Source organism: Sipha flava, unplaced genomic scaffold, assembly GCF_003268045.1.
Source record: "Sipha flava isolate LNK unplaced genomic scaffold, YSA_version1 613_pilon_pilon, whole genome shotgun sequence".
Classification (NCBI taxonomy): domain Eukaryota; kingdom Metazoa; phylum Arthropoda; class Insecta; order Hemiptera; family Aphididae; genus Sipha; species Sipha flava.
In genome coordinates, this window is record NW_020273593.1 from 82,942 (window position 1) to 99,507 (window position 16,566).

Below are 16,566 nucleotides of genomic sequence, written 5' to 3' on the forward strand. Positions count from 1 at the left end.
TAAAATTGAAATAAATTAAATTTAGAAGATTCAACTTAATTAGCGTGTAAATAAATGTACTGAAAATTATGATTTATCGATAATATATCGTCCATTATTTTAGCTATTGAGAAAGAAAAATTGATATGTACAGCGGAATCAGCATTATTATTATTATTATATATTAATAGTGATGTTTACTTACTTCGGACAAAACTGCTCCCTAAAGATATCTAAGTCAGATCTGTCACCGTCGGGCATGGGATAACCTTTGCAGTAAGTCGGTGGAAAGACGAGACAGTACTTTTCTACTATAAAAGGCGTTTCTCTAAAAGTAATAGTACCATTCATATTACGAATTTGCATTAAATTCGATTCACTTGAGATTAACCAGGGACCTGTTAAAAATAGGAAAAAATTTAAGTTAAAACGATTGAGTGATGACAAATGCAATATAAACGAAATAATGATGGGAACATAAAGTGTTGGCTTAAATAGTAAAAAGCACATAAAAATGTCGATTCCTCTTAATAATTATCAAGAAAAGTAAAAAAATAAAAATAAATATATATAATTTAAGAATAATTAGCTACAATCCTGGTTCCTACATAAATTATGCCAAACATTATACTTATTCGTAGTTTTTTAAGCAACGCACAGTGCACTAATATATTCATAATTAAAAGTACTCACCGAAAAAGAAAATTATTAAAATTACTGGTGGTGCCGACGACATATCTGAAACACATATTAACACAATTTTTAGCAAAACGAAAAGTATATGTAAGTATTAAAAATATTCAATACATTATCTAAGTTTATGTGTAAGAAGTTAATTAGTTCTGGACTAACAACATACTAAAATCTACTCATCATTAGTACTTAGATATTATTGACGTATATAGCTACAAGTAACTCTCGTGAAATCTTTCGAATAGTAACATATTGGGTTTTAAATTAGTGTTTCCATCTCGGGGTAGTATTTATTTTGACTATGGAAATATATTAAAAAATGACAATGCCGTTATCAAATACGTGAATTACTATCGATTTTATGAATTAGGTAAAGACTTTTTTATACCGAATACATGAATCCAGTGATATATTATTCTTATATAAAATCTTAGCTTAATCGTCTAAACACGAACATGCGATAACAATATTCATAAATTACTTAAGTATAAGTAACCGGAAAGATGTGGTAAAAAATAATGAAAGAGAATTAAATAATCTTTAAGTACATGTTTCGAATTCGAATTATCTACCAATCAGGTAATTAAATAAAGGCTAAGGATGGTATAAATTTGTTTTTAGATATAAAATTTAAAAAAAAATAAATAGTTAAAGGCCTTATAGATTGAATGAAATCGGCAATTTTCTGTTGTTTTCATGAAATTTTACAAATTCGGAGCATCATATATTATAATAATTTGATGCGTAAAATAGTGGATTGATTGAATATAAAAAAACAGAAAAAATCAAGATTCACGTTTCACATTAACACTAGCATAACGAATTTAATCTGAATTTTTATATAAACACAATATAGAAAATTGTAAATCTGTCTGCATTTTAATTCGAATGGTAGAAACAGCCATAACAAATGATCATCTATTTTTATTAAATGGTTGAAAATTTAAAGTATAAATTATTGAGCTAAATTTATTTTAAACACACAGTGTATTAACCCACAACTTATATTTATTTACGGCTAATTAATATAATTTAACTGTCATAACATATAATAATAAAATAATAATAATAAAAAAAATAATAAAAACGGAAGTAGATATTAATACAGTATAAAAATTAAGTAAAACGAAACAATTATCACAATATAATTATTATTAATTATTAGTGAAGAAAACAAAAAATAATAACACATATCTTACTTGCTTAATAGCGGTTGAACAGTCTGATCAAAATATTGGATGAAGTAGCAAAAGGTTCGAAGGAAGACGATTCGAAGAACTCGCACAACTTTTACAAATTCAAAACTGCAGGCATGCGGCCACTACAATTCAACTGACAATGAACTAAGGGCATCGGTTGATGCGCTTTATATATCGTCAAGCAGATAATGGGTAGGGTCAACTGGTAGGTTATGGTTGCATCTGCACTCCATTATAATGGATGACGGTGAATACAGCGGTGGTTTACGATCCTCGGACGACTCCCACCCCGACGGCAATAAAGAATAAGGTCCTTTTTTTTCCCCCATATTAAATTTCGGTGAAAACTAGAATGGTTTATTATTATAGTGTCTGCCATGTGAAGATTACTGGCAAATGGTACCCGACGCCGATCCTGTTCATGAATATAGTAATAATAAATTATACATACACCAACGATACGTAATATGTTTTTAGGCTTTTAACATTGCATGGGGTCCGGTTGTCTACAGAATGCGTATGTATGAACGGGGAATATACATGAATTCTAACGTCTATAGTATTTAATGGAGTTTATAACAATAATAATTCTCACGCTATATTGTATATGTTCTAAAGGGAAAATATATATTAGACCTTCACACACGGTCAATTATTTAAGATTGTTATCTTTTCTTGTCCGTAAAGTGGTTTTTCAAATAATACGAGACAGGAGACAAGGGTTATTTTTTTTTCGTGTCGGAGGTATAGCTTAAAGAATCGACGGTCGTCAGTAATGTACGTTAAAATAATTGATGCGTTCGTGTGATGGGAATGTATAAAACGACTTAATACTTAAATATTCATAAATAATCTACATTTCAACGGAGAAATTGAAATAGAACGTATTCATAGTGTTGTTATACCTATATGATTTACTTTTATTACTACTTTTGTTAATCTGTTGTATAAATGTAACCTAATCTAGGATTCGGCTAAAGATTCATTAATTCCAAATTTTATTATTAAAGCTTTCATATTTTTGTTGAATTCATAATTTCTAGTTCAAGACGTGTTTGGTACACGTGTGTAAATTTATAAATAAAAAAACAGAATATTAAGTGTGTAATTTAATAAAAATAACACTAACTTAAGTAAACACCTAATTAAACATGAACTAAATGATTTTCTCGTTTTAAATAAAATATTATATATTTTGTTAGGTATAAGTTTTCTATCCTCATATGATAATAATTTAAAAATGAAATTGTATAGTTGTATTTTATATAAAATAGTATAAAACTTACATAATGTATACATTTAATTAAGTATAACATTAAAATTTAAAGAAAATTAACGAAATATTAAAACATTATAATTTAGATAAATATTATTTCTTCTGATAGTAAAAATTAGCTTTTTATCTTAAAATACGAGTACATTGATTCGAGTAGTGTATATAGTTTAGCATACTAGCACAAATTGCACTAAATTGTTTATTGGCAGCAGTAATACATAACCTACTATGCGTATGACTATATTCAGCTCTTCCTTTGGTTGCGTTGTTATTTTATTTATACATTTATTTTGATAAAATATGAATGTTAAGCTTGATATTATTATGCATTAAATTAATTTTATCATAAACAATTGAAATATCTCGAATGTTACGAAAAATCATTTTTTGTGATTGTGAAATGATAGGAAATATTTTAAAATTGTTTTTTATTGGTAAAAACATAAATATATATCGCATGATAAATTCTATTAAAATATGTTCCGTACTTATTGGGATTTAAACTCCGACGTGCCAAAATAATTAGTTTTATATCATAATATCTTATGGAGCATATTTTATCAATCATAAGAACGTGTTAATTTATAATAATAAATTATTTATAATACTATTGTGATAAATATAATAAAATGGGTAATATTAATAAATACCCATATAAATTGTGTGAAGTGATATGGGAGCATTCAATAGTCATGTGTTAAAATCCTTTATCATAGTGAGTATTTAAGCTAAAATTATTTTGAATAACCGATTTCAAAATTACAGTTATTACTCCGATCTCCAACCTATGCTGTATATCAAATGTGATGGTTCGCAATCGTATTAAATTTAGAAAAAAACAGTAAAATTAACGCATCCATCCCAGAGCAGTCGAGATTTAATTCTCAGCCCTTGGCACTTCGCATCATTCACAACATCTTTATGCAGCTCTTGTGAAAAAATAAGCATTTAAACCAATAAGCTAGACGAAATTATAGAAATCTAATTGGACGAATTTTTAATGGTTCATAAATTTATAATGCTATAACGAAAGAGATTTTAAATATTCTGGGATTTTTTAGTGATACAATCTGAAATATTAATGAGAGAAGACCATAATCTTGTCATTTGATATCACAGCTAGAAAAATAAGTGTTGCAAATTTGCAATTTTCTTCTATGAGCCAATAAATATTAAACGACATTAAAAAATATTAAAATGTATTCTTTGAAGATTTTTCATAATAATACTTAATTATCACTTGAATATAAAGTCTTCCGAAATTTATTTCGAACATATGGTGCAGTTATGAATATAAGATGTTTAGAAACTCATGACTCTTGACGAATATTTTTGACTGCCTATTTGAGTTTTTATTTTTGAAACGGTGTATTTATATCACATACGATTATTTCAAAAAAATCTAGTTATAATATTCGAAAATCATGTATAAAAAAAATATAACACACACAAACACACATCCTTAATGGCCTCCAAATGTTCCTCCGTCAAAATGACTCGTTAAAACGTATATAGTTACTTAATTTATCACACACAGTTGTACTTATATATATATAACAAGAATATAAATTAAAGCATCAGAGTGCATTTTTATAGGCCGTAAGTTATTCTAAACGGAAAATGTCAACTCTAGGGGGCCAGGGAAGACACATGTGTGATACGCATGGCCACAAAAATATGGCTGATCGCACGTCGCAGATTGGCCGTGATGGGGTCTAAATGCGCTGAGAGAGTTTCGACCTTCGACCACACATGTTTCGCTGGATAATATGTAATACGACGAGAGACGTGTATCAACATGGAATTTTAAATATATTCCCGTCGATGATATATAATAAAAAAAAGTACTTGAATATAAACAAATTAAATATATGATAATTAAAGACCGGATATAATTGCATTAAAAATATCTTTAAATTGCAATAAAAAGATGCCAAAATTGCAATGAAAATTTATCAAAATTGCAGTACGAATATGTTAAAATTGCAATGAAAAATACATTCAATTACATAGTAAAATCATATCAAATATTTCATTAATTACTTACTTATATAATAATATTAATACAATATTTACAAAATATATCATTTTTTTAAATTAAAACATATAATTAAATACATTTCTAAATCGTATTCTTGAAAATTCTATTGTCTGTTACTTAAAATATATTTATATATTTAAAAAGTGCGTTCAACATCTACACTTGTTATCGATGCATATTTAAAATAATTTAAAAATTTGGTGTTATAACTAAATTAACATTTTAATATCCTGACATAACCTCAGTGTAATTTTTAATAGTTTTATATTCTTAATTTTTTTCTAAGACACATTTTAATTTATCTATAACAATTTTCTCATTTTCATGACACAAATAAATATGTATTCGAATTGCTTAATAACATTTTGAAAACCCTAATTCGATTATTATAGAAAAAAAAATGTAATTTACTTATTTGTTTTATTTAATTAAAGCCTGGATATAAATATTTAAATTAAAAATTATTATGTATAATATAATTTTCTTATAAAAAAAAAATAATTTTTAAATGTAATAATTATTTTATATTTTTTTAAATATATAAGTATTATATAGATTTACGTTTTTAATTAAGCAAAAACATTGAAAAACATTTGAAAGTACAATAACGTTCAACATATAAATGTTAAAATATCCAAAAACAATGTCTTTATATTTAATTTAACCCCATTATTCTTAATAAATAATAATATAATTTATGGTTAAAACCTATATTGTAATACATAGTTATAACTTATAAATATGTATTATTAAATAAAATAATTATGGGGTCTATAGATAAAATTGTTATGGGGGGGGGGGGGGGGGGTAGTACAAATTTTTAAAATCTTTAAAATCGGAAATTTATGAAAAATCCAGGGGCTCTGATGAGCCTTGCTATGACTCTGTGTAAAATACATTATACTTAATAAATCTGATGAAAACATTATCTGGGTAGGCCTACCCTAAAAGTATTTTATTCTATAAACCAGAAATTCGGGCGTCTTAACGACCGGTCTCACGGTTCCGATAAACAATAATTCATTTTGAAAAATCAGGCGTCAACCTTTTTATTCTTTGTGACTTGCAGCTGCACCATACACACACCCACAAAAATACATCTGCAGGACATATGAACACACACATGGTGTTTTATAATGTATTATCGTTAGGAGGGTCGTGTACACATAATGGACCTGACTACGCGTGAGGCGTCCTGATAATTTCTACTGCGCAGTAAAATGCTAGCCAGCTGCCAGTAAACAATCTACTGGGATTTCGATGGCCATGAACCTTCTTTATAATATTACTATTATCGTATTGTATTATAACACAAGGGGGAACTTGTGTGATAGGTTTGGTGATTTAGGAGAAAAGAATAATACAATTTCTAAATAACCCGCCACGCCATGAAAACCGGTCCAGCAGCATCTGCCGAAAATATTCCAACGACTAGCACTTGAAACGTGTATTTTCCCATCTTCGTTTTTTATTTCTTATTTTCCCAACTTCAAAATCTTCAAAATATTATAAATACGTACATATATATTTTTTACGTTTTACTATTGTATTTATGTATACTTTCATTATATACGAGTAAATTTAAAGTCCACCGGGAAAAAGCAGATCTCTGTTGTGCGCATTCTTTATAAAATACATAATATTTTACCTCGTGCTTCGCCTTTTTACATATATGAGAAATCGGTGCCATCTATTACACCCTAGTTTCATTGTTAGTATTTTTTAATGGATTTTTAGAATATATGTTTGTTCGAGATAGTTATTAATAAAAACTTATTCGAACAAAAAAGAAATAGATCGCGAATTTTTATGCATTGAAAACTAACCAAAAAAAAATATGTACTAAAATGCTCGAATATGCACGAAAAAAGATATGCACTTAAAAATCAAAAAAAAAAAAAAAATTTTATTCTGAATAATAAAAATAAAATAATAAAAAAATTAATTTAAAATTATGGAACACTAAATTACTATAAATACTTATACTATTTTCATTTCTAAAGTCATATGGATAGTTTTAATCTATAAAAAAAATGTATGAATCAATTAATATTAAAAATATATCTAAAAAGAAATGTATTTACCTAAATTTGAATTGCATTTTATTACAATAATTTTAGTTATATTTTCACAGACCATTAATTAAAATAATAAGCGAGTATTTAAAAAAATGTCATATCATTTGGAAATAAATTATCTAGGTTGAATTGATTCACTTTTTCCAATTATTTTTGATATTTAGTGATTATATTGTATTTTTATTCTGTAATGGTAATTATTAAGATAAGATCTAAAAAAAACTCCTGAATATGTGCTAAAAGATGAAATATGCAATTAAAATGGTTAAACACCCCTTAAAGCCAAAAAAATGACCAAATGTTGAAATATGTAAAAGATGCACTAAAAAAGTTTTATAGTTTAAATGTTTATACCAATTTTGTGTTCACATAGTATATTTATATATTAATCAGAATAAATACTGATTATTAATCAGAATAAATACGCGAATGCATACAAATCCGCGTTCTAATTATTATAGACAAGTTTTCCCGAATATTAATATGATACATTTTTTTTTTCATCTAAAAAACGAAGATAACAAGTAACCACCATAGTAAATATATTAAGCATGAGAAATTATAGAAATTTTAATTAAAAAGCGAGAATTTAGATTCTACCTATTTACAATCACGTGCAAGGCACTTGTAGGCACCAGTGGTAGTTTTACTGTAGGAGGCGGTCAAGGTCCTTAGTTTAAGTTTTGATATATTATTCACTTAGGACGCTCGGGCTTAAAATGCTATGTTGTTTTTTCAATTTTATAAGAATTACATTTTAAAGAATCAATTATTAATGGATTAAACATTTGTGTGTGTTAATATATTATAAGATAGTATTTAGAAACCTCCATCCACAAAAAAATCCATAAACCACCACTGCCAAGCACTATAATTAAAGATAATATAGCCATTAAAATAATATGTTTTTTGTCCTAATGTTTCACTTATTAGTTGTCTAGACATCGACAATAATCACGAGTTATTTTCTCAGACTTATAAATTGATTTTTCATGTTTGTTACTTAAGATTATGACATCACATTTATTGCATTGAACTCGAACCTATTCGCTTTATATTATTATCATTATTATATATAAAATTCCAAGCTAAGCATACATTAATTTAAAAAAAAACATTGTATTGTTATATATTCATATTATACCATAAAAAATATTCCTACGTCCAATTTTAATAAAATAACCATAGATATCTATGAGAATAACTTAAGTATGCTATGAAGCAGAGATAAAAAAATCATCACACCGGATGTTACACTCGTCTTCGTTGAATATCCATAGATACCTTCTTTCACTAGAAATATAAAATGTTGTTTTTTTTTTTTTTTTTGGTTGTAATTTACCGAGAAAAATTTATGTAAATTTACAGTAAATTTGGTAGATTTGATAAATTTTAATAGTTTTTGTATATCACCATAGGGATACCCCATAGGAACTCCTTGCTTCCTCTTTTTTATGTACTTATAACTATTTTAACGCTTATTTTTATTATTTACTGGATAATAGAGTACTCATGGTGTTATACATTTAATATGACTTTAAATCATTTGTATATAACATAGATTAATAGATACTATCCACGGTTGAATATAATATGATAGTGATTAGTACCTACAGCCGTGGTACTGTCATAAACATGGGCATAGTTCATAGACAGTAATGTCAATAAAATCAAATATATTAATAGCACGATTTTAAATAAATAATATACATAAGCGAAAATAATTGATGTTATGCTATGTTATGTAATACAATATTAGTAATTGTGGGCAATTTTAACGTTTAGCGTTTTAAGTTTTATATTATCAATTGTTACATTTTATTAATGTGTTATGAATATTCACCTTGTTTAAACTTTAATTTAATGTGTTACATGCTAATTTTTTCGGTAAAAAAAATATTTACTGCTAAGATAAATTCTGCTATTATAATTTAAGTTTTGAAAAAATCGTAATAAGAAATAAATAATTAGTGCATTAAATTTATGATTTTGAACGAAGTTTCATGAAAAAATACATTTAATATATTATCTAAAATAGAAATTTAACGGATCACCTAATTATAAATGATTTTATTAAAATACCAAGTCAAAAATTTTAAATGTACAGATGAGTAATGTTATGTGATAAGTATGCTACCTAAATATACAAGTTATAATTTGTTATTAAATATTAATTTTTTTATAAATAAAATAAAGTAAAAAATTTTTTAGTGGCGTATCGACAATATTTTTTTTTTAGAGGGGGGTAGAAAAAATGTAACATTACATTTTTTTAAATTTTGTGTGTATTTATTATAATCAATGGACAATAATAATACATTAACAATTATTGGTGGGAGGTTATAAACCCTTTACCCTCCTGGATACGCCAATGAATATTCTTCAATAATCAAAGACGAGTAAATATTTTAAATAAGTCTATTTCAACGTATATCTTATTATTATTACTTTATTTTAGAACTATAATATTTAAATTTGAGTAAAATAAAATAAATTTATATTTAATACTAAATAATAAAAATCAGGAAGAAATATACTTTACCGGCCACCACGGGCGCAATTTCAATAAAAAAAACTAGGGATGCTGAATCCTTTTTATATTTTTTATATTCTTTATTGGTTATAGACACCCGCAACCCGTACAATTCCACTGTTACTAAAATATTTGGTAAATATTTGAATATTTCTAAATTTAAATTGTTTACTTTGACTTATATATATTATATATTTTTATTGCGCATATAACGAATTACCAGTCTGTAAACACAAATGATCATGATCACTTTTCGATTCTGAGTGAAGCGAAGGATATTATAATTTTATAAAGATTTTTGTATTTAATTTTTTTAGCACTTTTTCGGATATAATCGTAAATACTGGTCCAAAATTTTTTTAGATTTTAAATTGGCATACGGTGGTACTTTAGGTATGTAATTTTTTTAAATCTTAATAGTTTTTCCAGGTGTGAGGAAAAAACTTTCCTGGAACGGTAAAAATACGCTGTAAATAAGACTTTCACTTTTCAGATTTTAGTTATTTAGTCATAATTCCAAAAGTAATGTGGCTAGAAACTTGAAACTTTAACCATATAACAAAGATATTTTTTTAATATTTTAAAAAGTGCTTTTAGTTTAAATATAGATCCATAAAAATACCTAATTTTTTGAAAGTCTTTATGTAATGAAATTTTTATTTTTGAATATGTAAAATGAAAATATAATAATGTGAAAATGTAATATCACCTTACTTATATACGATTACTTACCTATTTAACGATACTGAAAAAATTTTAAAAATTGCTAGTCTGAAATTGATTTCATAAGCCTTTAAGTAAATTATTATACCAACGATTTTTACGGATTTTACTGTTTTACATAAATTTTTAACATTAAATGTTTATTAAAAAAAATTGGTCCATCCAATCATAATGAAACTTTGAACACATAAATATTTGGTCGACAAAAAAAATTTCTTCGTCCAACAATAAATGTTAATCAAGTTGATAAAAAAAGGAACCTACCGATAATTATACTGAAAATGGTAAAATACACTTATAAATGGTTGTTTTTTATATTGAACCTTTGCACAGAATAATAGAGTACATTATATAATTATATTATGGCAATCTAATCGGTTTGGTTATACACAATAATAATGTATTTTTGTATTAGCCAATAAATATTTAAATTATAAAATTATATACTTATTTTATTATCATATCAAAATGAAAAAAGAGTCATTCAATATAATGTCCCGGTTTAGGGATTTCAAAATCTGGCAACTCTATATATTACTACGAGTATTATCCAGTTTGAGGACTGAATATGAAGGACGAACTTCCACTACAATTATTTAAATAATCAATTTATATATTTATATAATGAAAACTTTGTTTTTCTATGCATAATGAGTATTGAGTACTTAAATTTAAATTAACATGAACACATTTGGAGGTGCTAAGCACACTCATTCCCCCCCCCCCTAAATTTTGCCTATGCTATTTAATCTTAATCGTTTCCTATAAAAGGTTAAATCAATTAAAATCTATGTGGTGATACTGACCTGAAGAATTTAACCTAATATCTATAATGGGTAACAGATTTTTAGGAAGAACTAAATGGCGAAATTTGATAGTTACAGCCAATCCGTAAGAATAACATTTTATTTTTTATTATTTAACTAATAAATTTGATTTCAAGTTGCGTATTTTTTCTGCACTGGCCATTTATGTAACCTACTTTAAACGTTACTCGACAAATATATTGCAACTTAATTATAACTTTTGAATAAATGATTTCGATAACATTCGACATTGCCTTGCGTAACAGCACAACGATTTCTTGCTCTGATTTTGCGTTAAGGTATCTCAAGTGTGAATTCATCAATAACATCAACATCATCAAATCAACTCAATAAAATGGGATTGACTATCAGGTAAACGGATCTACACGACAGTATCGTAACACGTCGTACGGCACGACAATAACGCGCCGCGAACGGATAACAACGACGTTTCTGCTCTGTCGAGAAATGTTCGCATCCGACGTTCAATCGATAGAGCCTCCGTGCTTGAGATGCATGATATTTATATTTTTCAGTTCCGACCGCCGTAGTGCTCCTGCTCAGGTGATGGACAGGGACAACGACGAGCGATTGCAATTGATTGCGCTCTGTATCATTTGCGGATGGCCACGGTTCCTGGTCTGGTTGACAAAGGACCAAGGTGAGTATGTTTGATGTTCTATTTGCGCTACGACAACTTTCTATCTCCGTTCTTCTTTTTCCGATTTTCTTAACGTATCACGCTCGTATTTTTCCCGCTTTAGCCGGTCGAGGTTTCGCACATCATGGTTGCTGCGCCGGATCGGAAGAACCGCGATACGACCCTCTGGTTCATGATGACGTCGGTGGTCGATTGGCTCCCAGTCCCGCAGCCTTTACGGATTGCGACTCGCAAACGGACTCCTTGTCCATCACCACCGTCGGCGCACGAATGGCCAAACGTGACTTCGCATGCGGCGACTCCTGCGTAACGTTGAATGATGTGTGCAAGCAGATTTACCCGTTCGCCAGTGAAGTCGTGTCCGACATTATCGAAGCTAACGAGGAAGCGCATACCGCATCGATTTGCGACGCGGTCGACTCGGCGACTAGTGTCTGCGTGACGGTGGAACAAGGTAGCCCGTTCGGTGACGACGAAGACGAAATCGTCCCCTATGTTGTACCAAAAATGGAAAAAAATCGCGCCAAAGTGAGTGCAAAACCACATTACCATTAATTATTTACGGTTATGTTCAACGCGAACGGACCCCCTCACCCTTTCCGGATTCTGCATATTTTTCACGTACGCGATACGACTTGCTTTAGTGCGCAGTGTAGTTAGAGAACATTAATATTTACGCTTTTCATTTGTCGACACCAACATTTGTTTCCCACAACCGCACTTGAGTGGATTTGAAAAAAAAAAACTTTATCGTTTCAATACTTTGTGAACTTGAGGGCGGTAAAATAATTTACCGTTGATCGTTGGTAACAGTCGATCACAGTAAAACGGTCGCTAACAGTTTAACACCAAACGAACAAATACACATAACACGATACTTATCAACAGGATATTATCTAATGTTCACATAATGTGATCTGCATGAACTCTCCAATGTTTACTAATTACGACGTACTATTCCCAGAAATTGAACGTCACCTATAAATTGTGGGAAAATCGGTTTAAACAATTTTCAAAATTCAACGACGGCATAATGGCAGACCCAGGTACGTTAGACAGACGAACATCTTTAGTAATAGTATTGACTACGTTTGTGGTTTCATAATTTTATGATTTTTATAGCGACCCTTTACTCCGGGCCACCAGAAGTTTTGGCAAAACTTATGGCTTCCTAGTGTAAGTCGCTAGATACTGTGATAGACCCGTTTTGAGGTTCCGGTGCGATCGCGATCCAACTGGCCATGGTCTGCCACAAAGGTAAATTGCTGACAACATGAAAATAAAATTATTGTCATATTATTTAACACGTTAATTGTGTATTATATTATAATATATACTAACATTGGACTCGTAACAGTTCGCGTTCTTTGTACAGTCATTGCGATGGCAATTTAACATCGCGTTCGCCCGGAACAACGCTCGTGTCTACGGTGTCAAAGACCGAATCATCTTCCTGGTGGGCGACTTATATGCCCATATCCACTCGCTGCAGAGGGTAGATGGCATCGTCACGTCACCACCAGTAACTATAACTAGAGAAAAAATGGCGAAGTTAACCGAATTGGCAAATAGGGTGGCGCCGAAAGTTTTAATTAGGTTAATGAAGGACCAGGAAGTGTCATATGTAAGTCCATATATCGTGTTACGAGAGCATCAATATCCGTATAATGTCTTTTTTTTTTTACAGTTGTACCAATTAGGAAATATTAAATACTCTATTAATACGGAGAAAATATGTATTGACAGGGAGACGAATTCAATTTTGGCTTTCCTAGGTCCCGGAGTACGTATTTTTTGATATCATTAAACGTTTATAATAATTAGGCATAACTATAATCATCCATCCATTATCCAATTCACATTTACAAGTTCATTTTGTATGTTGATAATGTGTTTTAGATGAATACGAATAATTATAACAATAACAGAAATGTAAATAAGATACAGAAGAAAGTGCTCTTGTTTTCTAATGGTAAGTTGTAAAAACTGTACGGTGTATATAGATAACATTGTGTTTTTTAGAAGATCTTGATACCAAAGATAAAATTATTTTTAATTTCCATAGGGATATCTGTTAATCGTCGTGTACATTGGATTAGAGGAAATAATCTTTTTGCATACGACGATTACCTCAAAAACGTCGAAGAATTCCTGAAGAGCCACAATCTCAACTGATAGACAATTCCTCAACACAACCGGAAGAATATAATACAGTTGATACCTGATAAGTAAATACTATTTATAAATTATAATCAATGATAAATTGTATATATTAGGACATATTTCAAATAAGGAATATTTTAAATTTTTCATGAATCATTTATAAAAATTAATACATTATAAGCCGTCTTAAATTCATGAAAAAAACGTTCTAAATATATATAAGTATTATATTAAAAAGATAATTGTTTAATATTTTTATATTTCTACATGAAATACACAATGAACAGTTCTTGTAAGAGCATCGTTCGGTAGTTTTATATGTACCCAATATGAGACTAAGCTTGTACCCAAAATAATGACTTAAAATAATTTACTAAAAAATAAGGACATTGTTTAAGAAAATTGTATAAATATATTATATAGGTGTAATAATAGAAAACGAACTATTTTAAAAAAAATAATGGATACCTCTAAGTACTTCCTTTAGTGTCTTATTTTATTTAGCTCTGAGCTCTAAAGTGATAACTCTATCATCCCTCTCTCCCTTAAAATAGAACAATTTCAATAAGTGAAATATGAATATTTTTAGGATTATTCTGTTTTAATTTTGCCAATGACCGGTTTATTGAATATAAATATTAAATTTTCAATAAACATCCGTACCGAGCAACAATTAGATACCACAATAAGAAATCAGTAACATCATTATTGTCAAATCCAACTAATAAATAAATTACATATTATTTCAGATACACATATCATATAATATATTTTGAATTAGAATTAGAATTAGAATTTTGTATTTATTCTACTTCCATTGAGAAATTAAGAACATTGTTGGCTGATAACAGATGTGTTAAAAGAAAATGGAGAACTACAAGTTAACTGTTTATGTAAAATATTACAAATGACTGGATTGAAATTATCAAAAGTAACATTTTAAATATTATTAATGTAATATTTTAATAGATCTTCTAATAACGCCATTTTTCTATTTCTAGTCGTAATTAGTAGTTCTATTCGTATTTCTAGTCTAATCTAGCATGGTCAAAGCTTTTGCGCATCTATTAATACTAGAACGTGATTCGTTTAGAGAAAGTTATGTCAACAACGTTAAGACCGTTAAATACACGATATGACATGTACCTCGACAAATGAATTCATGAAGGTAACTATATAATATTATTCTAAATTGAGTTTCAAATATTGATACTTTTATCGATTATTCAAAACCCATGCGAGTTAATTTGAGTGTCGAAGTTTAAAACGATTAAACAACTAAAATCGATGAAACTGAGCCATCGGCTTAAATATTAATATAATTTGAGTAGTATTGATGTTTGTGAATTCGTTTAACAGCAAATTAGGGTAGTTATTTTAATATCTTTGGAAAATCGGAGTTTGCGACAACAACAGGTTGGATTAGGATGAATTAATTTTGTCGATTTTAGTTTCAGATCCAGATCAATCGATTACGAAGAGATCCATACTGAATTCATTCAACGTGAGTGTTTTGACTTCGTAAAAGAAAAGGATTCGATGCAGCAATGTAATTATACTATAAATAATATTATACATATAATGTATACTCTTATTTTATACGGAGGATATCGATCGATATCACACTTGATCAAAATATTTTGACTTATAATTTCAAAATATTTAATCACGATCGAATTATAAATATTATTTCATTTTATCATGTAAAACTAATTAATAAGATAATTAATAATTGAATAATTAATTTTGAAATAGTAAATGAATTTTTTTCTCCAATTTTGTTTTCCATTTTAAATTTCAACATACAATAAATATTATTTAATCTTAATATTTACAGGATATTATCCAAAAGTTATCCCCTATTATACTATGTCTATTGAAAAACGACCAAACTAATTTTGTTTTATCGATAATTCGTGTAGCATTGTTCGAAAATATTCAAATCAGATAAAATTTTTTTGAAAACAAATTACTTGTCAAAGATAATGGTGTTTTTAGGGTAAATATTAATATTTTTGAATTCATATTATAAAATAAAATTTATCTGTTTTAATATTTTATAGATTCGATAAAATATATAATGATGAAAAAGTTAATGCCAACTCACCGAACATGAAATACATAATCAACGATATTGAAGATGACTTAAAATATTAAAGAAATGTTTAATTTTTTAAACTTGTTTTCTATATTTATTTCATTACTTTAATAACATTTTACATTTTGTTTACATAATATTTATTTATTTTTTCTTGCAATATATAATATTATTGTATTATTGTGTATTTTTATTTATTGGTTTCTTATTTATATCATCAAATACATGATAAAATGCATAATTAATAATGTAGATAAAATATTTATGATTAAGAAAAACTGATATGATGATGAATTTACAAAACTATAAAATATAA

The 16,566-nt window shown here is 28.0% G+C and overlaps 2 protein-coding genes and 1 long non-coding RNA gene across 6 annotated transcripts in view; 2 read left to right on the top strand and 1 right to left on the bottom strand.

Annotated features, from left to right (window-relative positions):
* The window catches only part of LOC112691434, a 3,667-nt gene extending 1,470 nt beyond the window's left edge, over nucleotides 1–2,197 (bottom strand). Inside the window, exons 1-3 of the mRNA XM_025565681.1 lie at nucleotides 1,872–2,197; nucleotides 673–717; nucleotides 209–377 (exon numbers count right to left, since the gene is read on the bottom strand). Coding sequence (XP_025421466.1) covers nucleotides 209–377; nucleotides 673–715 — 212 coding nt within the window. The 5' untranslated portion in view covers nucleotides 716–717; nucleotides 1,872–2,197. The remainder of the gene's footprint in view (nucleotides 1–208; nucleotides 378–672; nucleotides 718–1,871) is intronic.
* Nucleotides 2,198–11,214: 9,017 nt separating this feature from the next.
* On the top strand, nucleotides 11,215–13,535 carry LOC112691440. 4 transcript variants are annotated; one of them, XM_025565691.1, is made up of 5 exons: nucleotides 11,215–11,989; nucleotides 12,093–12,517; nucleotides 12,954–13,035; nucleotides 13,112–13,246; nucleotides 13,347–13,535. In XM_025565691.1, exons 1-4 carry the CDS (start codon nucleotides 11,797–11,799, stop codon nucleotides 13,162–13,164), a joined length of 753 nt encoding a protein of 250 aa, XP_025421476.1. In that variant the 5' UTR covers nucleotides 11,215–11,796; the 3' UTR covers nucleotides 13,165–13,246; nucleotides 13,347–13,535. The 4 variants fall into 4 exon arrangements, with proteins under 4 accessions (XP_025421476.1, XP_025421474.1, XP_025421475.1 ...); XM_025565689.1 differs by having other exon boundaries at nucleotides 12,954–13,246; XM_025565690.1 differs by having other exon boundaries at nucleotides 12,954–13,246; nucleotides 13,365–13,535.
* A 1,372-nt stretch (nucleotides 13,536–14,907) lies between these two features.
* LOC112691441 lies at nucleotides 14,908–16,297 on the top strand. Its single transcript, XR_003149307.1, has 4 exons — nucleotides 14,908–15,083; nucleotides 15,154–15,320; nucleotides 15,604–15,701; nucleotides 16,216–16,297. It is a non-coding gene; the product is annotated as an uncharacterized LOC112691441 (long non-coding RNA).
* Nucleotides 16,298–16,566: the final 269 nt, after the last annotated feature.

Coding starts and splice junctions, on each gene's coding strand:
- LOC112691440 (XM_025565689.1), top strand. CDS start 11,797: ATGTTCGCATCCGACGTTCAATCGATAGAGCCTCCGTGCTTGAGATGC. Junction 11,990..12,092: donor CTGGTTGACAAAGGACCAAG/GTGAGTATGTTT, acceptor TTCCCGCTTTAG/CCGGTCGAGGTTTCGCACAT. Junction 12,518..12,953: donor TGGAAAAAAATCGCGCCAAA/GTGAGTGCAAAA, acceptor TACTATTCCCAG/AAATTGAACGTCACCTATAA.